This window comes from Gadus macrocephalus, chromosome 19, assembly GCF_031168955.1.
Source record: "Gadus macrocephalus chromosome 19, ASM3116895v1".
In the NCBI taxonomy this organism is placed as follows: Eukaryota; Metazoa; Chordata; class Actinopteri; order Gadiformes; family Gadidae; genus Gadus; species Gadus macrocephalus.
In genome coordinates this window covers 8,151,272-8,164,622 of record NC_082400.1, presented here as the reverse complement: position 1 = coordinate 8,164,622, position 13,351 = coordinate 8,151,272, and the positions used below count along the sequence as shown (strand labels likewise).

Below are 13,351 nucleotides of genomic sequence, written 5' to 3'. Positions count from 1 at the left end.
TATCGACAAGTATCTTCTCTGGTCAAATGGTGAAATAGAAATATAGTGCTTCAGACATTTGTGAGTTTGATAGAAATCCTATCCTTTCTATCCTATTAAAGGAGAATGGGGAGGACAACAATGCAGTACTAACAATGTTGCTTACATTTCTCTTTAGCAGGAGAGCCCTGTTAACAAAGCGCCCATAGGCTTTAGGTGTAACTTCTGTGTGGAGGTGCACCCCACCCTGCGAGCCATCTGCAACCACCTGAGGAAGCACGTCCAGTATGGGGAGGTGAAACAAGGACATGTGAAGGTAATTAGAGTGGTATATTTTTAGTTTTTCAAGAATTATGATCATCAACTAATTTGAATAATGGATTTTTAGATATGGACAAAACCAGAGGGGAAAGAAAGTTTTAAAGCTCAAAACTTGGCCAGGGGGTGCTTCAAGTAGGGGTCAGGCATGGGGTTCCTCAGAGTAAAGGCCGGGATGTAAAACCGTGGCTTAGGGGCAGTGGTTTAAGACCATGAAGGCTTGTATATTAGGAAACTTTAAACCAGTTTGATTTATTTGTTTTTCATTTTAAGTTATGTTACGTTAATTACATTGCGTCCTTGACATCAACGGAAAACTTGAATCCCACTTTTGACGTCATGACATAAATTCAAAGTGTAATGCTCTGCTGCTGACAGTCACTGCCCTATATGACATTTAATACTATTTATGGGTTAGTTTTTTGTCAGTAATAAAGTTATCTAGTGGAGCACAGTCTTTGAGGCATTAGTTAACCTGAAACTTGATACTTTGTACTGTACAGGTTATACGTCAGCATTTCAGGCCCCAAAGTTCTGAAAGGATCCTACAAAGGATCCTTGTTCCTTTGTCACTCATTTGAAGAAGACAGGTTACAAGGCAAAGTAATAGTAGCAGAGTAAGTATACACTATAGTACATAGTGTGGGCCAAATAAAATAGTTGGCCAAATAAAATAACGTATAAAATGTTATTTGATAACATCATCCATATTGTCTTGAATCAGGTTTTTGCACAGCACTGTCCTGTCCGTTTTAAGTCGGACAGACGGCACACCGAGGGAGGACGGAAGGCGATGCAGGACGACAGGCTCGGTCGATCCTGCATTATTATTTATGAGCGCATGAAGTGCAGGGTCAGGCCCACAGTTAAAATGAGTTTCCTGGAGGCGATATAAGCTATCTTCTGGTGGTGGCTGCAGGAGCCGGGCCCCTCTGGGCCCTCTGTGAATGAAGGAAGTGAGGCGCGCTGTTTTGCTGGATTGCAGGAAACGGGTGAAGGTGATGACGCGAGTCGTCAAGGTTATGCAGGGTTGGAGATTGCAAAAAAGTTAAGAGGCAGAAGGAGAAAGTTGCAGTATGCAAAAGCTGTTGGCTAATGTCGTCTGACCAGACTGGGTTTTGTTTAGGCAAAGTTGAGGTAATTCAAATCCTGGGTCATTATGAGATGTATTTGCATTTCATGGTACAACTTGATTTAATATCCAGGTGGTACACTGATGCCAAACTGCTTGTTTAAAATTGATAAACTCTAGTTTGTTTTTCAATTGTTCATCTACAGTTGCCAAAGTGTGTGATCCGTGACAGGCAGAATGTCCTAAGAGCTTAACTTTAATGGTGGCCATAATCCATATTTTTTATATTATACTCGTCAATTATCATTGCTAATATAATCATTATTTGGACAATTCTGATTTTTTTTTAACAATTCTACAACCAACCTTCAGTATCTTAAGACTTATGGTTGATTTTCTTCTGTATGCAAAACTGTGTCCTTTGTTTCATTTTTACTCAAATGAAGAGGGTTGACTCCAAATCGAATGCCGCTCAATGGCCTTTGTGTTTTAAGGGTGTTAAATAAATAAATCGTTCTCTACAATCCCTTATGAATCCATACTTAAACCATAAATAAGTAATCGGATCACTCGCCGACGGCACGTAGGGACAGCTCAGCATCATCACCTACCTTATAACAAATTAAATACAGAACTGAATTCATGTTCCCAGATGGAGACCAGCGAGGAGCCCCTGACACCACAGCCCCCCCCAGAGAGCCTCCCCAACGGCCAGCCAGAGGAGGAGTCGGAGCAGGGTGCTGGAGGTGTTTGCCTGGACGACGGCGATGCTGTCGACGACGACCCTTCCCCTACTGCCCAAGACCTCCTGCACATCACCAGCCTCGACCCCACCCCGGACCCCGCCGCGACCGCCGGACCACCCGTCGCACTGCTGACACCAGAGGACGACCAGGACGACCAGCTCTCCGCGGTCGCCGTCGCCATGGCGATGACACCGACGACGGCGACGGCGACGGCTCCGTCGGCGGCCGTCGGGGGCGGAGTCGGGGGACTGGCCGGGGCGCTGGTGGCGGCGGCGCGGGCGATCGTGGCGGGCGGGGGCCAGCCGAAGCAGCAGCGTCTGGCGGCGGCCGGGGGGTACCCGTGCGGACAGTGCGACCGCGTCTTCATGTCCATGCAGGGGCTGCGGTCGCACGAGCGCAGCCACTCGGCCATGGCGCTGTTCAGCCGGGAGGACAAGTACAGCTGCCAGTACTGCCAGTTCGTCTCGCCGTTCAGACACAAGTAAGAGGAGAGAGGGGGGCTTCTTTTTCATCATGGGTTTAAAATTTCCGGTCGATTTTTGTCAAGTCAGGTCTGTTTTATCGGTATCGACCGTAACCACGGTTACAGTCTCAAAGGGATTTACCGGGCAGAAATTTTACGACCCCTGTTCTGAACCTAAGCCAAATGAAAAGTGAGAAGAAAGAACTTCCCAAATCCAATGGAAGAACACCAAAGGAACACCAGAATGTGTCTTAAAGTATTGGAAATGCTTGATGAGATATTTAGAATTGCAAGTGCTTGATGTTGGCTGCAACAAGGAGGCAAGGAAAACGTTAAGCCTAGTTTAAGTGCCTGTCCCCAGTTATATTTGGAATTTGGAGTTATAATTTGGGAATCACTTTGCTAAATCAACAAAAAAAAATAAAGATTTATTTTAGGAACGTTGGAATCAAAGCTTGAATATCTGAACTGGGCTCAAAGCTCCCTCATCTAGTGGGAAGAAAGTTATGCTAAGAATGAAACAGAACTCTGGAGAGTGAGCCGTAGAGCAACCAAACCAAACCAAATCATTATCTAAGTAGATACAATTCAAAGTTTGACCAAGTTAAAAAAATAGATGTTTTTACTATTTTTGCATAATAATGTAATCTAGTAGTAAGAGATAGAATATATGAACAATGTGTGTTCTAGATCAATGGTTCCCAAACTTTGACTTTATGGTTTAGGTGTACCACTAAATTGTCATTTAGACCTTTCGCGGGCCACCTCATATGCAAACAGTAAAATATCGATAATACACATGCATTTATGTAATAATTAATCCATGAAGGCCAGTTGGAAACAGTGGAAAGAAAAGGTTAGCAATGCTGCTTATGCTACCCTTTGTTTTTATTTAACACAAATGAAAACAAAACGTGGACAGAAAAAAATCCCAATGGAAAACATATGCTGAATGGAAAAAGTGTCACTATTTTAAATAACAACAAGCTATTATGCTATATTTACTGAACAATAGTTCAGATCTATATCATTACTCATATTCTTCTAAATATCTCTATTTTTAAAAAACACAATCAGTATGTTAGTTGTTCTTAGAATAAGAGGAGCTAAATGACTTGACCAACTATGGATGATTAAAAGTGATCATCATATGCACGCTTTAAACCTGTTTGCTTTCCGCCATCTTTGTTTATATGTGGGTAGTGCAAGCATGTTGTAAAGCTGAGGAGAAGCAGGATTATATAATATTAACTACTTAAAAAATGTATCTAACTTTCTTATAAAAAACAACAACAACAAAACAGTATTTTCTGATCAATTCTGCTGGCTGGCAGTTTATTTTCATTTTTAATTCTTAAAAAGATCTGTCCCCTATGAAAGACTAGGAGACAGACTAAGAAAGAGAAAGATATATCTTTTCCCGATAGTGTGATTGGGTTTTATCCATCGCTCAGAGTGCCTGGTCCTCATCTCCCGGGTGTAATCCCTCTCTCTGTGCCCTGACCCAGAAAGGAGACACACACCGCCCCCATGCCACCTAGGAGGTTGGCATTCAACACACAGCCGCAATCCCCACAGGCTCTTGCACACTCATTACCACCAGAGGATTGTGGGTAGATGAGTTCACAACATGGCTCCTTAATGTGAAGTCATTCGAAATGCAGGATGTTGCTCTTTATGGTTTATGTACTACGAAAAAGATTCTGCTGTACCGGGAAAAATATCAAAGAAATAAAATCAACCAAGCACTTAGATGTTTGCTGGATATACGGCCAAAATAGAAGATTGTATAATCCTTGAAGAAAATATGCTATTTTAATTCCTCTGCCATTTCTTTGGAAAAGTGGTTTGCGGTTACAATGAAGTTTTTTGTTGTTTGCTTTCTCCCCTCAGTCTGGACAGACACGTGCAGTCTCACCACGGACACCACAAGCCCTTTAAGTGCAAGTTCTGCCCCTTTAAATCCTCCTACCTGAGCCGCCTGAAGAGCCACCTCCACAAAGCACATGCTGGTACGCACACACTCACTCACTCACTCACTCACTCACTCACTCACTCACTCACTCACTCACTCACTCACTCACTCACTCACTCACTCACTCACTCACTCACTCACTCACTCACTCACTCACTCACTCACTCACTCACTCACACACACACATCGACACTAGCGAACACACACACACACACACACACACGCACACGCGCACACACATGCACTCACACACACACACACTAACTCACACAAACACACACACACATCTATTAAAGGATAAACTGTTGGATAAATGTGCAAATATTAGGCCACAAATTAAATATATGATCACCGATTAATGTTTATCTTAGGTAAACATGTGAAAGGTGTGTAAATTAGGTCTGCTGCTTTCATCGTTTAAGGAAAGAAGTGGTCGAATTAAAATAAAGTAATTTGATTAAGTAAATTAAATACTATAAACGTTCAGTCAATGACGATAATGAAATGGAAGACAGTTATGTTCCACTCCATTACTGACTGACCAAGAAAAGCGATTCATTTGCATATCATTGATCATATGAATGAAAGATGAATGAAAAACCCTGGAGTTATTAATAAATAAGCACTTTGCCACTCACAGTATAACTGCAGATTAAAAAAAGTGAAATGTTAGACTTTAAAATATAATTTTTACCTCCATATAGGGACTGGCATTAAATCCATATTATCGTTAATCGTCTTTGACTGGTCGTTTGACTTATCGGGATTGGACAGATTTATAGTCTAAATGAATTACGACGGGAAGATGTGCACTTAAAATGATAAGGCGTGAAACATCAGTGAGAATGGTCAACTAGTTTTAGCTTGATACAAAATGTACATTTATAATTATAAATAATGTTCACAAGCACATCGTGACATTAATGTATAACGCGTAAAATGACGGGAAGATGGCCATTAAAATGATAAAATATGAGGCGTGAAACATCAGTGAGAATGGTCAACTAGTTTTAGCCTGATACTAAATTTACATTTATAATTATAAATAACTGTATATTTTCGTCCTAGAATTATCATGATAATATATTTCCAAATCGCCTAGTTCTACCTCCATAAAGCCCAAAATAAAATAATAAATCAAATCAAAGATTTTTCTTAATACCTTCTGAGGCCTTCAACCTTACATGTGTGAATGTGAGACTTCCAACACCGTCCCAGGACACCGGTCAGTCAAACCCGGTTCCAATACCCCTGGTTGGGGCCTCTGACCCCCCCCCCTCTCCCTCCTCCCACTGTAGGCGAACACAGCAGTGCCTACCAGTGCTTGTCGTGCCCCTTCTCCTCCACGACCATCAGCCTGCTGAAGGAGCACTCCCTCAGGGACCACGGCGAGGAGCTCACGCTCAGCAAGCTGCGGGCCGCCACCCAGGCCGCCCTGCGGACCCCCAAGCTGGCCGGCGACGACGCCGAGCTCCCCGGGGCCCTGGCCCCCGAAGGTGAGACCCTCAGACCCCCTTCGGGGGGCGAGTGTACGCTGGTACGCTTTAAAGAGCACTTATGGTGCGGAGTGACGGAGTGAGGATAAGCCAGTTACAAGCTGTTTTAAAAATAATAGTGGACCCACTTGTTGTGACATCGCAACTGGGAGGGTCTGTCATCCGGATGTATCATGGCATAGATCAGCCTACCAGATCTTTAAATGAACTACTGTTACATTTTAAAAACAGTTGCGAAAGCAACTAGCACGTGGACTACTCCTCCAACTCAGAGATTTGTATCTGTGGCCGTCTTCCTTGGCAGAACAAGGCCTGTTTTCTTTCTTCTAACATGGATGGACCTGCATGCTGTGAAAGCACACAGTAGCACAAGATGAGCTATTGTGACAGGATTACATTATCATCGCTGTTGAATGGAAAGGGCCAGAGGACGAGGAAGTGAATTGTGGAGGAGTGAGTCTTCATTGTACCAACCACCATGCCACCTAGTTTAACTACAACACACGGCATAGCAGACAAATGAACGGATCTATAACTAATTTGGTAATGGAGGTTTCCCATGTCCTTTGTGAATACATAAGTACATGTCATTCGGTGGATACTTATATCTGAGGCAATGCCATGAGTTCATGCAGTCGTACTCTATAGCATGGCTGCCCCCCAGGCAGACTTTGACCCCTGACCCCGACAGTGTTAATGCCAGGCTCTACTAGTTGCGGTGACCTTGTTAGGGATTATGTGCTCGATTCTACCTTCAGCAATACATTTTCGAGGTTTTATCTAGATCTATGTTTGTCTGTACTTTTCCATAAAGGTGAAACTTGTAGGCTGTGATTACTCTAGAGAGAGCTGTTTGTGTCTTTTTGAAAGTGCCTGACAAGAATAGATTAATCTTTTTTTCCAAGTAGGACCGGATTGATAGGATTAGATGCGTTGACATCTTTCACCAGCAATGTGTTTGTGTTGTTTACCATTTATTCCTTTCCTGCTGTTTTGGTTTTCTATCAAATGTTAATTGTTTCACACAAGAGACACTATGGGTCCTGAATACATTTCCATCAGCACAACAAAGATGTATCTCAGTCACCCTGCCTGAACCTACCTTACCTTGCCTCCATTCACCTTACCCAACCTTACACTACATACCTGACATTACCTCACCCTCAACTTATCCTACCTGACGCTAACTCAGGTATACCAGGTCACCTTCCGTCACCTAATATCTGATCTCACCTCACCTCACCTTATATCTCATGTCCCCTTAAATTGTATTAATTGTCACAACAACTACATTATATCACATGTCACCTCACCTCACCTTATGTCTAATGTCCCCTACCCTCACCTTATATATCATGACCCCTCACCTTCTATCTCATTGCACCTCACCTCACCTTATGTCTAATGTCCCCTACCCTCACCTTATATATCATGACCCCTCACCTTCTATCTCATTGCACCTCACCTCACCTTATGTCTAATGTCCCCTACCCTCACCTTATATATCATGTCCCCTCACCTTCTATCTCATTGCACCTCACCTTATGTCTAATGTCCCCTACCCTCACCTTATATATCATGACCCCTCACCTTCTATCTCATTGCACCTCACCTTATGTCTAATGTCCCCTACCCTCACCTTATATATCATGTCCCCTCACCTTGTACCTAACGTCACCTCAACTCCCCTTAGATCTCATGTCATCTCCCCTCACCTTATACCTCATGTCGCCTCCGCTCTCTTTATATCTCATGTCACCTCCCCTCACCATGTCTCTCTGATGTCACCTAACCTCTCTGAATGCCTCCTGAAGTCACCCCCCCCCCTCACCTCTGTGCTGTCCCCCAGACCCGTTGTACCTGGAGCCGGCTGACGTGCGCCAGCAGCTGACTCACTACCAGATGGCCTCCCAGCAGTCGTCAGCGCCGGCGCACGGGGGCTCGCCCACGGCGTCCGACAGTCGGCCCGACGCCGTCCTCACCTGTGAGTTCTGTGAGTTCAGCTCGGGATACATGCAGAGCCTCCGCCGCCACTACCGCGACCGCCACGGAGGCAAGAAGCTCTTCAAGTGCAAAGACTGCGCCTTCTTCACCTGCTACAAGTAAGCACACCGTTTGCACACGGGCAAGGACATCGGTGAAAACTGTAAATATACATAAACTAATTATTCAAAATAATATAACATGAAACAAATACATGAATACATTTCGAAATAAGAAGGGAAATCAACAAGTACTACAGAAGGATAGGTTTTCAAAAACAAGATGGAAGACGATACGTCTTCGTGTCGTCTTCCATCTTGTTTTTGAAGTTGTATACAAGATATACAAATCATGATAGAAAGTGTGTTTAGTGTCGAGGGAGCCGTGTATGCATATGGCAATATTTCTGTAATGCTGTGAATAGAATAATATATTTACTAAGTAAATATAATCACTGGAAAAAAACTAAAAAACATTAGTGTTATCGATTTTGTAGAGAAGCGTCTATATACATTAGACGGAGCCAGGTCAATTCCAGTGAATAGGATAAAACGGAATATATCACCACAGTGTAAATAAATAACAACTAAAGTATAAATGCGTTTCTACGACTTGGAAGACGATGAAGGCTCCACACGGTCTAAACACCCGAGGGGCTCGCTGGTCCCACGTGGGACTGGAGCCCATTACTCATAGGGACATAAACACTGCCTCCCCACTGGGAGCGTGTATGTGTTCTCGTCGGCTGTTAGAGCACCTTGCGCCGCCTGCGATGTGTGCAGGCCGCTGCCGGCCAAACGTTTCATTTATAGACCCATCCACCACCCATAGTGGTGGGAGGTTAGTCGGGAGTCTACCGGAGTATCACAATTCAGTGAATAAAGCATTATTGCTAATATTGTGATTAAAGCTGACCTATGGCTAAAGCCAGTGAGCTAGTCAAATAGTTTGGGGGCGTGGCTTTGTAGGGAGGCCTGTCATGAGGGGAGGGATTTATTTTGGTTCGATACTTAAAAAATCAATATTGCCCAGGCTGGTTTCTCAGGATTGCCTCCCCTAGCATTAGGTCAAATTGACTTTTAGGTCATTTAGGAGAGAAAATTGTAAATGCTACTAACACAAGATAATTATAAAAACAACACAAACTGGTCAAGAGTGCAGCACAGCAATTAAAACTCAAGCTTAGTATATTATTATAATATATATTCTTTCACTTTTAGTCCTTTAGCAGACGGCTTTATCCAAAGCGATTTATAGTGAATTGAACTACAGGTCATTGACAGTCTGCTAGGGATTAGGGCATCTTGCTAAACAAGCTAGGCTACTGACATGTGGGATCCAAATCGCTCGGCACCACGTACCACACCACCCACACGATCCTGCAGAACCACATTGCTATCGACCGCTCACCCACGTCCGTCTTCCTCCCCCCCCGTGTGTCCTCAGGAACACCTTCACCGTTCACGTGGAGGCGGGCCACGCGCCCAGCGCTCCCGACGAGCCCGCCAGGGACCTGCGCTGCCCACTCTGCCTCTACCACACCAAACACAAGAGCAACATGATCGACCACGTCGTCCTGCACAGAGGTAACCGCGCGGGGGAGACCCCGAGGAGCACAGTCTAAAGTCTGATGGCAGTATTTGTTTTCGAAACCGATCATTTCGCTGTAAGGGCTGGATCTGGAACAGCTGTTGGTGGCTTTACAGCCAAACACAAACTCGGCCAGCAGTAGTAAACTGTTAGAAAGTGTCCTTTAAAGTGCTGTAGACAGGCTACTGTATAAACACACGTATTGGAAACCCATCCTGATTGCTTATTCACTGAGAATGAGTGGATGAAATGTGGTTGCTCTAGTCAAATTAGTTTTATTGAGTCAAATATCTCCTTAATTTAAGAGGGAACAAGGCGGGAACAAGTTTTTTGTATTCTGGCACAGGCTCTGAGCCTTCTCCCCCCACAGGCTCTGAGCCTTCTCACCCCAGAGGATCTTCTATAACACAGTAGGACTGCTGGATCAGAGGTTCTGCTATAAGACAGTAGGACTGCTGGAGTCACAGATTAGCACATCAATATGTGTCTTTTAGTTAAAGTGATTATAACTCATGCACACACACACACACACACACACACACACACACACACACACACACACACACACACACACACACACACACACACACACACACACACACACACACACACACACACACACACACACACACACACACACACACACACACAAACACAAACCGAATACATTGAATCATTTATACAGGTTGTTTTATTAACTATAAAGTAGGGAAAACAACCATTAAAGTTTGAGACCAAGTAGTTGCCTCGGTCTCAAACGATCACCTATTCACAACCTTTATTTGGTTACTCCACCCCTCCACCTCTCCCTCACCCCTCCCACCCCCCTCACCCCCCTCACCCCAGAGGAGCGCACGGTGCCCCTGGAGGTGAGCCGCTCCAAGCTGTCCCGCCACCTGCAGGGCCTGGTGTTCCGCTGCCAGCAGTGCACCTTCACCTGCTCCAGCAACAAGGCCCTGCAGCAGCACCTGCTGAAGCACACCCAGCTCCGGCCCTACCACTGCCAGCTCTGCTACTACGACAGCGGGCGGCGCGACCAGCTGGAGGAGCACCTACGGCTGGAGCACAAGGTCCGTCGCCTGTCCCTCTGGCTTTGGACGAGTCTGTAGCCGGTTCTGGTGGATGAGGGATCGAGGGTGTGTGTGTGTGTGTGTGTGTGTGTGTGTGTGTGTGTGTGTGTGTGTGTGTGTGTGTGTGTGTGTGTGTGTGTGTGTGTGTGTGTGTGTGTGTGTGTGTGTGTGTGTGTGTGTGTGTGTGTGTGTGTGTTTGTGTGTGAGTCGTATGTAGGTCAACACGGGGTCAACGGTACAGGGAAATGTGTTGTACGGGGAGAAAACAGGTCAGCTCAGCAGAAAGAGCACCTGTCGTGATAACAGCACTGGAAATAGAAGGAATTGAATGGGTATTTAACACTATACATATATTAAGACATTTTGGTAATGGGGGCAAGTGTATACCAAAGCATTACACAATCCTGGTGTATGCAATACAGAGAATGGATACAATCCTGGCTGCATGGGTGATTGACAGATAGTTAGGGTTAACCATCACCCAGACATAGTTTAGATACATGGCCGGCATGAATGCAAAGGTAGCTAGTTGTGCTTGGAGAGACTTTCTCCAAACTTTCCAAGCTATCATGGATTGGTAAGCGCGTACATTTGGCTCTGTAGGATCTATACGGGGCAGTGGATAAGTGAAAGGTTTCGGGTTTAAGGCATTTCCTAAAGGCAGGAAACCCTACCGTTATTCCTAGCGTATCGTCTTCCATCTTGTTTTGGAAAACCTATCCTTTTGTCGTACTTTTTGATTTCCCTTCTTATTTCAAAATGTATTCATGTATTTGTTTCATTTTATATTATTTTAAATAATTTGTTTTTGTTTTTATTTGCATTACGTACCTTCGTTATTGTACCACTCCATCTCTGGAAAGGGGAAGTGATATGAATGAATTGGCAGAAGAAAACAAATAATCATTTCCTGTGAGAAAAGGAGAACATAATATCTGAATATATGTGTTCCTAATGTGGGAATCTAATCTTTCTCATAGGGTTTAGCTAAGACCAGAATAGATAATACACAATAAACAGCTTCAGTTTCTGTGTATTTCAAAACAACTTGCAGACAGAAGCCATCCCCCAGCCTCAAGTCTCTGTGTTTGTTGTCTCAGTGAGCCTATTCATTCTAGTCTGCGTGCTTCAAATTCAGACAATCTCCACTTTTGGGCGGTTCTTTGAGAACTCTTTCAGAGTCATAATCGCTACGATCGATCAATGAATTTGACCAAACAGACTTTTCTACCGCCATGAATGGATTTATGGAAGTCGAAGCCATTATGTCCTAACAAAGTAATCTTACATAATCGTTGTTTCAGCTTTTTTTGCTACCATTATGTTTCCGCCCATTACTCCTATTCTGCAGTCCTAAACATCCCACATGGCTTGATCCTTCTTCTCCCCCCGCGGCTGCCGAGTTTTTCCCTGCCCTTGGGAGGGCTTTGGTTAGGGTGTTGACTGAAGTGTGACTGTAAAGCCCTTTGAGATCAACTGTGAGGAAGGGCTGTAAACATGAAATTGACTTGACTTGAAGGGGACCCCACTGATACAAACCTCCCTCCTGTGTGTCGATCAGGTGGTCCGGAACTTTGAGCTGATGGGCCGCGTGAACCTGGACCAGCTGGAGATGATGAAGGACTTCAGTAGCAGCGCCGAGGAGGAGGGGGAGACACAGGAGCAGCAGCAGGAGGATCAGGAGGAGGGGGAGGAGGGGATGATGGCCGTCGACATGGTGACGGACGGACGGGTGTCTTTCGAGGAGCAGGGAGAAGGTGAAGACGGAGAAGACATGGAGGCGGCAGAGAGTGCCGAGGCAGAACAGCGAGAAGCGAACGATGGAGTGATGGCAGAACACGAGGAAGAGGGGGAGAGAGAGGAAGGGGAGGTGGCAGTCAAGGAGGTGCCGGAGAAGCCTGTCGCTCAAGGTAGATGGTCTTCGGTGTGCCACCTTTTGTTTTTTCGGTTCAATTCTCATTTATTTTGTCTGCCGGTTTGTTTTGTTTCACATAATATATGTTCACTTCTTCTTTGATGGTTATATAACATTTAACACTCATAGATAACCATATCTCGTCTGTCAGTTTATTAAATAACTATTTGATTAAATACATTGCCTAGACGAGCTTTGCAACGACATACATCCCTTTACAAATACTAAAATAATATGACCATTTCTGCAAAAAGAAGCCATGTTTAAATCGTTGCCGCGGCTACAAGAAGAAAAACGGAAAAATAAATAATCCCTCTATTCTTTAAGAAATCGAATGGACACATAAAATACGAATAGATGGAAAATCACTGTCTACCATAACTGTGTCCCTCCATTTTCATAAACCACTGTGCACAAGGCTGACTACTTATCTGATCTCCATTTCCCAGAAGACATTGCGTCTCCGGGCAGCTGCTGCAGCAGCAGCAGTGGTCTGACCGGCCTGGAGAAGCGCCTGCCCTGTGAGTTCTGCGGTCGCTGCTTCACCAACAGCACAGAGTGGGAACGACATGTGCTCCGGCATGGCATGTTAGTACTGCCTTTAACCTCTAACCTACCCAGTCCGCTCTCAACCAACCCAATGTATGAATGCAAATGTACCAGTTTGGTGACGCACTTACTTTTGTAACCTTTATATTGCACTGTGGTTGTAATTTAATCCTTGCCATTTGGTCGGCATTTTAT

The 13,351-nt window shown here is 44.6% G+C and overlaps 1 protein-coding gene across 4 annotated transcripts in view; it reads left to right on the top strand.

The window, feature by feature from the left end:
• The window catches only part of znf462 (zinc finger protein 462), a 34,976-nt gene that overhangs the window by 18,388 nt on the left and 3,237 nt on the right, over positions 1–13,351 (top strand). For 2 of the 4 annotated variants that reach the window (XM_060038109.1, XM_060038111.1), the window contains exons 4-12: positions 158–295; positions 2,022–2,596; positions 4,472–4,590; positions 5,852–6,049; positions 7,899–8,151; positions 9,479–9,618; positions 10,469–10,692; positions 12,254–12,602; positions 13,057–13,195. In XM_060038109.1, the coding sequence (XP_059894092.1) occupies positions 158–295; positions 2,022–2,596; positions 4,472–4,590; positions 5,852–6,049; positions 7,899–8,151; positions 9,479–9,618; positions 10,469–10,692; positions 12,254–12,602; positions 13,057–13,195 (2,135 nt within the window). The remainder of the gene's footprint in view (positions 1–157; positions 296–2,021; positions 2,597–4,471; positions 4,591–5,851; positions 6,050–7,898; positions 8,152–9,478; positions 9,619–10,468; positions 10,693–12,253; positions 12,603–13,056; positions 13,196–13,351) is intronic. The other 2 variants (XM_060038112.1, XM_060038113.1) reach the window with 2 other exon arrangements.